Consider the following 11,130-nt stretch of genomic DNA (forward strand, 5'->3'; position numbering starts at 1 on the left):
TTTACAAACAAAATTCAAACCGCTTGAAAAATGTATATCGTATACTAAACGTGTTCTATTTAGTCAAGTTAATATAAAAAAATAATTGGTATATGTAAAGTACCTATTGAATACAACGGTTTTCTAGTAAAATTGCGAGGTAAGTTCGTGTTTTTTTTTCTATTGTGAAAATTTTTGGGAAACGTATTTTCACACCGTATAATAATCAGTGTATATTCAACATTTAACATTTTGTTACATATTTTTTGCAATATTTTTTTCAACACTTTCACCGTTATGCGGAATTAACCAAAGCCATTTGAGGTTGTATCGAAGTCATTGAATTTTATCAGTATGTTGTTGATACTTCTCTATGGAGAAGCAGTAGGCGGCAACTATGCAACAAGCACTTGGAAATTGCACTCTAAAACCCGTAGTTAGTTCTTTGAGATCCATTTAGCGACACGGGGCACCCCGTATTATCTATCATATTCTTTTATTTATTTTTACGGTTAATATGTGTGGATAGACATTTACTGTCTATGAACAGGTTAAATATCAGGAAATTCGAGTGCCTTTGTTCGGTGGCGTGAGATAAACAGCAAAACATCTAATTACAAAACAAACGGAATCACATTTCATCGGTATTAAAATATTAAATATGTAACTTTTCGATTTTCGTCCATTAGAACAAAGCCCAAGTTATCTGGTAGATTTGAAGTGAAACAGATGACGACACCCGTCAATTGTTTCGAATTCGGGCTGGCCAATTGGACCTCAGTTGTCGCTGTAATGATATGGCAGAAGAGTTTTCAAACAAAATAAATGGCCTTTCGTCTCTATTTCTGGTTATAAATACTCGATGAATCGATATAATCACTACGGCACATAGAAAAATATAATGACATTTTTGTGTGCGGTGCTATTTACTGACCGGGTTAATGGCATTTTCAAGCACCCATATGAAACCATCACCCGTGAAACTTTGTTCATTTTATTTTGTTTTAATTTACAACAGTTGATTTCTCATTGTTTTTTAGGGCGTAAAAAGGGGCGCCAAGTTAATTAAGCGTAGGGACCGCTTAAATCTAAATAAAACCCTGTCCGTAGGCTGCTAAAAAGTAAAATGTCGTTGTTTTATTTTTACTCTATTGCTAGCAAAATAGGAGTTTAAACTCAATACGAAGATCCTTAGCAAGCACGTACAGAAATTCATAACATCTGCAGACTCGATCTGTAGCACAGCTTTTAAGAGCGGTAGCCACGGTCAAGCTCGTTGTGTTTGTTAAATCTTTGTATCAATAATAATCAAGATTAAAATTTTGGAAAGGGCTTCAAATAAGTACACATAAAGTTTTGACTCTTTACAACTTTATGGTCTTTGAGAACTTCAAATACTTTACTCAGATGTCAATAGAAACATTTCGACCTTTTGGCACCTTTTACAAAAAAGCCAACAGGTCAGATTATAGGAACTTTCCACTGCAATTGCTCTTTTCATTTGAACCTCACGCTGTTCACATTGCGGTCGCGTAATCAGGAATTTTCTTTATCGGATTTAATTTAAAGGCTAACTGAACATTCTGTGAACACTGCGTTGAATGCAATTTCGATTTGCGATTATGGTGACTTGAAGGAAAATTGTAAGAGGAAAGTTATAATTTAAAACTAGAACCTTTAAAATCTAATTTGAAATGCACAATCAAAAAAGAACCCCTTCTTTTTTCTTGTTCAGTTTCTTGCTCATTTTTCTCAGGGGAATCTACCTTACGAAAGAGTAGTAGAGAGTAATTAATATGACGATTTCATGTGGAATTTGCTTCCTATAAATTATAGATTATTAGACTTTGACTTTTACTATGCCCGATCTATAAAATATTCCAATAGTAATTGACGGACGTAGGACAATTTTTTTTTCATAAAGTAGAACATCGTGATTTCTTTTGGTGTAAAATTAAAATATAAATTAAATCATTACATGTATGATTCTCTAGTCATAAATGTCTAGAACTATAAGTAAAAACCAATTAAAATAAGTGCCTTATTAGGCAGTACATATTTATTTATTTATAATAATGCTACATAGAAATTTATGTATACATTAAAATTATGAAAGATTTAAGTTAAAAAACTAACTGACTTAAGGAATGTCAGAGCATGAATTGACATGGATAAGATAAAATATCTAAAATATAGAAGGAAACAAAGGGAATAATTTTCCTTATATACAGGAAACTTTAACAAGCATATTAGCCCTGGTAACCTAATGGTTCGAAGCTTCTGCTTGGGAGGCGGTAGCTTGAGCTCCTTGTGAAAGAGTTCGTCCAGGGTAGTACTGCCAACCTTCTAACCTTACCTACTTCTGCCGCTAAGCAGTAATGTCAGCATTACTGTGTTCCGGTTTCAAAGGTTAAGGGTAGGGCTTGTGAACTTATCGTCAGAGATAGTGCAAATTACGCGTAACTAGCATTGGATTATGAGTTTCCATTTCGGTAATTTAGTGGCCCAATCAAATCGTCGTAACCAACAAATTGGCGTGATTTACGGAAATCAATTGTTATGAGTCCGTAGATAACATAAATTAATGCTTTCTGTGCAAAAATGAAAGTAGTAGCCATTAAAGTAACAAAGCAATAATGTTAAATCCCGGATTTACAATATCCCCGACGAGCTCAGAGTGACGGGCACCGTGGCAGTGCCCCTCAGATCTTTGCGATTTAAAGCTTTGAGTGTCAAGCTGTGTACCATGTGTGTAGCTTACCATCAGGCGCACGACTTGTTCGTTCCGTCACTTGAATTTAAAAAGCCATGGGTTCAAATCCATGCTCGTAGTGAGTTTCTCGGAATTTATGTATGAAATTTAATTTCAAATTTACCATGAGCTTTTCGGTGAAGAAAAACATTGTGATGAAACTTGTACGTCGAAGAAGATTAATATCTCTCGGAAAACGTGTAAAGTCCCCAACCCGCATTGGAACGCTGGCCCAATGCGGGTTACGGCGGACTGTGGCTTAAACCCCCGTCTGAGAGGAGTCTCGTGTCACCAGCAGTGGGACATGTAAATGTATTAATGATGATGATATATACAAAAATCTATTCTTTCATTAACAACAATGAAAAGCAAATGGAGATCATAATTTCAACGACACACTTTTAGACCACGCAATAGATTGCTTCTGCCACGATCGCAGCTACACATAGCTCAAGTTCCCACTCGATGTCGGTGAGGATATTCAACGACCTCTCGCCCATTATTAAAAACGAGTAAAAATATTCACTGTTTGTAAATAAATTAAAATTACATCTTATTAATAAATGCTATTACAATTTAAATGATTACTTTGATGGCAAATAAAATAATATTCTATTAAATTTTAATAATAATAAATCAATTATAAATATATACTATAAAGTTATGCTATTGTAATCTAATTAAATTCAAACTTTCAAGTGACATAACTGTGCTTATTATATGACGTGTTTCTTATTATATGACATATTTTTTATTTTATATTATTATGTTAAATAACAATTCTAATTAATAATTGAAACCTTGGCCTACCTCTGCTCTTATTATTATCCCTAATAAAGGGCTCATATGTGTAGCATCATTTTAATTTTAAGACCTACCTACCAACCAACCAACCAGACCCTACGACCAACCTACCATATGAATGCAATAAATATATTGAGTATTGAGTATTGAAGTCTCTGCCTACCCCACAGAGCGGCGTCATGTCGGCTTTACTGACCTTCTTCAGAAATAGGAAATTACTAAGGAGGAGTTCTGATACTGACCTTCGTCCAAGGTGAGAGAGTGGGTTCCTGCCACCAAGACGAGAAGCGCGAGTGCGCGCGCGCACATGGCTAGTGCCATGATACCTGGATCAAAAATTATGAATAAGGTTATACGAGTATATCTAACAATTGTTTTAAATTGCGTAGTTGTGTGGCCATGTACACAACGCTTTCTAAAAAACACAAAAACAGCGCCACGAATATAGTTAAAGTACAGTCGTGTGCAATTTTATTATAGGTATGTACATAGATCAGACAGTATGAACAAACCGTATAAAATTGGTGTTACTCATTTCTAAACATTGATCTCAAAACCACATCACTGTCAATGTCACACGAAGACATAACCGAGTGTACCTAACATTCTTTGACCTCACGCACTATATCTATCATAGTTATTAAAGCTCCAGCGAAATAACATCTATACAATATTTTTACTATACTATTGTGTCATTATGCTACTATCTATTTGTGTTACTACCTACAGCTGTTTCTATACAATAAAACTGATAATATTATCAAAACATACCTACATTATAATACAAAATGTAATGCAGAAGTTTTAATAATAATAATATATGAAAATAGTTCAGTTTATCATCAAATGAGATAAACTCTAGGCGATAACAAATATGCGCAAACTAAAATATCGCAAAATAAAATAAACGAAAAAAACAATTAAATAATTAAAGTCAGATATGCTGTCAGTAAGTTAAACATTTCGTTGAATAAGCCTCTGAATGTGTATTGTTTAAAAGCTAATAAACCAGCTTTATATCGATAAACAGAAATAAGTAAATTGTAAACTTAAAAAATATTTACCGCGTCAATTATTCAACACTCGTCAACAATTTTCCCGCGCAAAGTTTTCACGCACCGGATATGAACTTTCAAAGCACAGAGCGCGTGCGCGGACTGCTCGCGCGCTTCTCGACTGATTCTGTCGTAAAGGAGTGATCTCAAATAGTGAATCACCAATCTTGTTGCAAGGTAAGATACACTTTGCAAGCTCATTAATAGGTACAAACAGTTTCACGGCTGAACGAGTATTTAAGATTTTATTTTATGAAATTAAATAATCTTATAAACATACAAAACAAATAAGTAAGTATTTAATTGATATTCAATAACACGTATACTTCTTTTCAAATATTTATGATATCACGTGTCAAGATAAATGCAGGACCGGTTGTGGGTGGTAATTTACAATTTATGATTTTAAATACAACTCCCTAAACGCGACTTAATTACGAATGCATAAAATGAATTCTTGCAAACAAACGCTCGTGTGACCAACCTCTTAGATTTTATGAACAGTCGACCATAGACATTTTTATCATTTGACATGCTTTTTATATAAACTGGTAACATTGACGCATTAAAAAATTTCAATTTGTTTGTGGCCAATGTTTGAGTGATTTGTCGCAATCTCAAATGTCAAGTAATATTTTTTGAGCTCATTAATATCGCGATGGCAGAGAACAGAGAAGAAATTCTAGCAAACTTTCAGGTAATTATACTTATATTCATTAGTTTATGAACAAACGTCTGCGTGAAACCTGCGCTTCCCGTGACCGTGAAGGTTATGTCGGGAACAACAACAGTGACCAACAAATATTCATTATTTCTTTATACAATAAGTTTTCCGTAATTTTTTTTATTATTTTCATGGCATTTTTCTTTACATCACTTCGTTGTCATGTCAATTTTCACATTAATTTCTGGTTAAGTCCGTTATAAGTTAGAAAACATTTTTCTTTATTCTACCTTTGTCTTAGGTCAGTGCGAACTTGGAAAGGGAACTTTATAGTAATACGCACTTTAGTTACATCTTAGAATTCATTAGTTAACTTCCTTATAGTAAACTCTTTTGTGTTTCTTTGTTAGCAAGCATTTTATCATTTGTGTATTTGTTATAGGGAATAACAGCCATAGAAGATGTAGCAGAAGCTATTTACCACTTGGAAGAAGCCAATTGGGACTTACTGGTGAGTATAAGATACTAAATTGTAAACTAGAAATCAATAACAGTAATCTAGCCGATTTATAAGCTGCTTCTATCAATAAGTAGATAATAGATTTCTTTTATTACATATTTTTTATGACTCAGTTTTTATAAATCATGGTTACTAAGTACATTTAACATTATTATTCGTATTATTTTTGAGTTTACACCAGGTTGAACCATTTTATAAAATTAACTTAAAACTCTCTAAAACACTGGCTTAGAGACTTCTGATAATACAACTAAGTAATATCACTTTATATTCTAAGATATAGCTGTTGCAGTTATAGTGCTTCAGTGATGGGGCAGTGAGCAGTCTGGGGTCAATTCCCAATAAAAATATTTTTTTAATGGCTTCTGAAAAGTACTCCTGAAGTTATGTTACTCTGATACTCGTAATACAGAGGATTATAATTCAAAATACATGTCATAACTATACAAGTTCCATTAGACAACTTATTACTATGACACGCTGTAGGGGTATGGCACTTAGTTCACTACTTTTCATGTTTAGATTACTTTACACATTACAAACATAGTAGTAAAAAATATAATTTGCATTATATTACATGCCAAATATCCAACCATCAGTGTTCATCAATTCCAAAAATAAACACAATAAAAAAAACTAAATTTAATTAGATAACTACATAAATTTGTCAATATATTTATTTAAGCTGTAGTAACATTTGTCAACTAGTAATTCTTTTAATTACAATTAATTATTAATATCCTAGTTTGTAGACTGGATAATTGGTGTTAGTGTACACGGTTAAGAGCACGTCAAGCTTAAGACTTAAATCCAACTCTATGACGCTTACGATAAGAACAGTTCAAAGTAGAAAGTGTCATGCTTGATATGCTCTTGACTGTACCTGGAAAATACTGTAAATAATAAACACTTTATCATCTCAGTCATCTGTGACCATAGGACCTGTAAAGAGCCCAAAATATTGGTTTGTTTGAAAAAACTAATTTAAGAGATCAGTGTTCTTCTAATTGTATTGATGGCATATACAACAACGCCTGTCATTGTTGTGAAAGAATTTGCCAATCGGTTTAAGTTAGATCTGAACAAAATAGTTTCATATCCAATCACATTTCACTATAATATTGACTTCTTGTACAATATGCACCTAACCTACTGGTAATCTTTGTAATGGTTTGATCAAGGACTGAAGGAAAATAACTGTTTAATCCAGTTTATGCATAGTTGCACACAAAATGCATGATTTCAGTACTAGAAGTAAAAGAAACCCATCGCAAATGTATAATATCTGCATACATTGATACATATACAGTGTTATATTTCCAGGCACTACATAATTTATACAGGTACCTCCTGTAGTCCTTTTTGATACCCCTAAGTATGATTGTCTTACAATTATTTTCTATCTTTACTTTATCATGAATGTTATGACACAGAGTCTGTAGTGCAGCATTGTCAATTGTACCTATTTTTCTGTTTGTGATGGTTTTTGGAAAAACTCAATTTTATTAGTATTGATCTAGTTATAAAAAAAATTATTTGTACATTAGTATTGTACTATTATACAATGCTTACAAATTGTAAATGCGCATACTCGAGTATGTTCGCGCATTTTGCAGAAGATTTTGGCTCGTATCTAGTTTGTACGTTACACAATTGACCATAGAGTTCATTATGCTTTGTACAATATCGTTACAAAAATTTGCTTCGATTCCATTCCGCCGCAATATAAATTGAGCTTAGGACCACCATTTTATGGACCAAAAATAAATTTTCAGCTTTTAAATAAACATTTTTTGTTTAAATACAGGCAGCCATCAACCGAGTAATGCCACAAGATGGAAACTCATCAACGGTGGACCGAGAAACGCACGACGTCGAGATGATAGATGAAGATATATCTGTGATAACTCCAAAAACACGCCCACCGGGTTAGTTATGTTCATAAAGCACTTTATTAGCATAGATGTTATACACGTACATATAATCCCGGAACTAAAATTGTGTGCATGTGTGTGTGTGTATTAAAGTACAAAAATAGAGATTGTCATATTTTTTAATTCACGATTTTTTTACGCAGTGGTAGCCTAATGGCTTGACCTGGTTTGACCGCCTCGCAGACAGAGGCCGTGGGTTCGAATTCAGACTCGCACCTCTGAGTTTCTCGAAATTTATGTGCGAAATGTAATTTGAAATCTATCATGAGCTTTTTAGTGAAGGAAAACATCGTGAAAGAAGATTCACAACCCTCGGAAAACGTGAGATGTCCCTAACACATATTGGACCACCTTGGCGGACTTTCGTCTAAACCCTCGGCTGAGGGGAGACTCCGTGCCCAGCAGTGGGATGTATAAATGGGTTGATGATGATGACATTTTAGGAGGTATTTCTATTCATCAATGCAAAGAATTTTTACTATGGGAACTCCATTTAAATCACAAAAAATGTCAACTCAACTTCGATACTAACGTGAAAAGGTCTATACTAAATGTTGACACCTACTTGACCAAAATTTCAGCCTGTATAAAAATAAGAATCCAAGTTAGTTAACACCCAGTGTCATGAAATAACAAATTTCACTTAATTGCCTCCAGTCTCCAATGATTCACTATACAACTCTTCCAATACATTATTGATACATAATTATGGAAATAAATGGTGATTATATTTAAAACAATGTAAATAATAAATCTTGAGCAAACTTGCACGTACAATGTTTATTAGAACTTTACTATATCTAAGTCAAATCCAGTTATCTAGTCCCAACAAACCCAACAAAACCTACTTAAAACACTTTGCACAGTTTTATCAAATGAAATCATTTTAACTTTAATAAAACAAAGTGCGATTTCTTTTTAAGTAAAATCAAAATGTTATTTCTTTTAATTATCACTCATGACAGGCTACATGTATATTTCAGATGAATTGTGAATAAATAGAAGAGACATTATTATACAAAAACGTATTTTATGCTTTGAAGAAGAATAACACCGTGCTAGGTCGATAATGATAGACGCAATGGTAACGCTATTACGCAATGCCATTATCAAGAGTTTACGATTGTATTGTTTCAGATCGAGTAGACAACAATCAGGCTTCCACGTCTGCACATAGGAATAATAGTTCAACTGACTTAGTAGAACTGCAGGTCAACTGTAATAATAAGATGTATGAAATCAAAATGTCAGGATCGGCGACAGTCAGTGAGTATATTTTACGATAGTATTAGAATTCCTCAATTGAGATGGCTCTGCTATATATCAACTGGCCACCTTGGATTCAATAGACAAACGTGCCAAGAGGCTTATAGGTGACTCGGAATAAGTAGAGGCGAATCTGCAGAGCCTTGAACGCCGCCGTAAAGTTGCCTGCTTATCGGTATTTTACAGGACAACACAGAGAGTGTGCGATGGAATTCAAAGATTTAATTCCGCCTTCCCCTGCCCATCATCGGGGGACTAGACGTAGGCCTGGATTCCACCCCTATGTTGTGGATATTCCAAAGATTCGCAAGAAGAGTTACGCTACCACATTCATATGGCGAACGGCTATGGAGTGGAATTCCCTGCCTGCCGACTTGTTCCCTGAATGTTATAACTTGAACCTTTTCAAGGCGAAATATATAGTGAATAGGCATTATTTAGGTGTGCATGCGCCAACATCGACCTCATCGTCACTTTCCATCAGGTGAGATGGAGGTCAAATGCGCTAAGTGCGCTTGTATAAAAACAAACTAAAAAAAGAAGTTGCAGTAGAGCTCCTTATAAAAGAGCTCTTCCAGGGTAGTACTGCCTAACCTTACCTATTTCTGCCGCCAAGCAGTAATGTCAGCATTACTGTGTTTCGGTTTTCAAGGGTAATGGTGCTAGTGAAATTAAAGGTATCTTGTCAACTTATGTCTCAGGGTGACGGGCGCAGTGGTAGTGCCCCTCAGATCTTTGCTATTTAAAGCTCTGTGTGACACTATAACTGGTATGGACAGGCGTGTAGCTTACCATCATGCGCACGACACTTGATGTTATAAAAAAAATAGTATAATGGTGGACCAGTTGACCGATTTAAGGTTAACCACAGCATTGTAATTATTAATACAAATATCGAACACAAAGGAAAATTTCTTCGACGTAGTCAGTCAGTCAGCAGATCTTACCAATTTCTGTTTTTATAGATCTTTGAACTGGACTTTTTCGACTTTTATCGCCGTAAGTGACACCCGTGAGAAACTTACGAAGCTTCTCGTCCAGCCCGTACCTTCACAGCTACCAGATACTAATGTAGATGTCGCTGTATTCATTGTAATATTGATTTTATTGGATATCATGGTGTATTACCACCATGATATTTATATATTAGTTGCTATAATTATTAATACAAATACCGAACACATTTTTTTTTAGTATAATGATGTAAAATAAACACACGAAATAAGAATGCAGTATGTTGGACTGTCTAGTCAACTAAAGAGGGAACGGTGAAGGTGGAACTGTATAGAAATATTCCTGCGCACAATCAGCTAAATCTATCCCATACAAAACCGACGGACCGGCCACTTTTCACATTTAGAACTATATTTATGATACCAAATGACGGGGCGAACAAGTCATGCGTTTGGTAGTCAGCGACATGCTTGTCCATAGCAATTGCAGTGCCACTCAGAGCTTTAAAACGCCAAGATCTGAATGGCACTGCCACTGCGTCCGTCACCCTGAAACATAAATTGACAAAATGATTATCACTAGTATCAGGTTTCTTACCACGGTATGACTTCTTTTTATTTTCCCGATATTTCGGAACGGTTGCACGCTCCATGGTCACGGGTTGACTGGATGGCGGCAGATGACAGCTTTAAGAGCAGACATATCTGTCTACCCTCTTGCGCTGTCGACGACTACCTTCATCGCGATTTGTTGTGGCGTTACCATTGTCACTCACTTTTTTCACACAAACCACACTCACTATATCCACGCGAAACTGAACTCGAGGTGTTTTTGTTTTTATTACTACACGCACTAAGGACCGGATTCCATGCACTGGACAGTTTAAAACCATCATCACGGTTAAATGTTTTGTACTTCGTGATCTCGATGGCTTCTCGTACCAACCGTGGTATGTAGTGACGTTCTATCGAGAGTACCTTGGGGCTATGCAACTCGATCCAGTGGTTAGTGTCAGTCTGTGTGAGATGTTGTGCTATAGCCGACTTCTATGCATCATTGTTTTTTACTGCTCGGATGTGTTCCTTCATACGATCGACAATTGCTCGTTTAGTCTGACCGATATACGAGCTCCCACAACTGCAGTTCACTTTATAGACACCCGGTGTTTGTAAAGGAAGGTGGTCTTTTGGTGAACGTAACAT

General features: G+C 35.1%; 2 protein-coding genes across 2 annotated transcripts in view; one reads left to right on the forward strand and one right to left on the reverse strand.

Annotated features, from left to right (window-relative positions):
- LOC113230977 (cartilage oligomeric matrix protein) overlaps positions 1-4,731 on the reverse strand; it is a 47,440-nt gene extending 42,709 nt beyond the window's left edge. The window contains exons 1-2 of the mRNA XM_026465095.1: positions 4,600-4,731; positions 3,778-3,861 (exon numbers count right to left, since the gene is read on the reverse strand). Coding sequence (XP_026320880.1) covers positions 3,778-3,856 — 79 coding nt within the window. The 5' untranslated portion in view covers positions 3,857-3,861; positions 4,600-4,731. The remainder of the gene's footprint in view (positions 1-3,777; positions 3,862-4,599) is intronic.
- Positions 4,732-5,237: 506 nt separating this feature from the next.
- LOC113230845 (FAS-associated factor 1) overlaps positions 5,238-11,130 on the forward strand; it is a 22,684-nt gene continuing 16,791 nt past the window's right edge. The window contains exons 1-4 of the mRNA XM_026464943.1: positions 5,238-5,287; positions 5,697-5,765; positions 7,582-7,702; positions 8,846-8,974. Coding sequence (XP_026320728.1) covers positions 5,249-5,287; positions 5,697-5,765; positions 7,582-7,702; positions 8,846-8,974 — 358 coding nt within the window. The 5' untranslated portion in view covers positions 5,238-5,248. The remainder of the gene's footprint in view (positions 5,288-5,696; positions 5,766-7,581; positions 7,703-8,845; positions 8,975-11,130) is intronic.

This window comes from Hyposmocoma kahamanoa, unplaced genomic scaffold, assembly GCF_003589595.1.
Source record: "Hyposmocoma kahamanoa isolate Upper Pololo Valley unplaced genomic scaffold, ASM358959v1 64, whole genome shotgun sequence".
NCBI classification, from domain to species: domain Eukaryota; kingdom Metazoa; phylum Arthropoda; class Insecta; order Lepidoptera; family Cosmopterigidae; genus Hyposmocoma; species Hyposmocoma kahamanoa.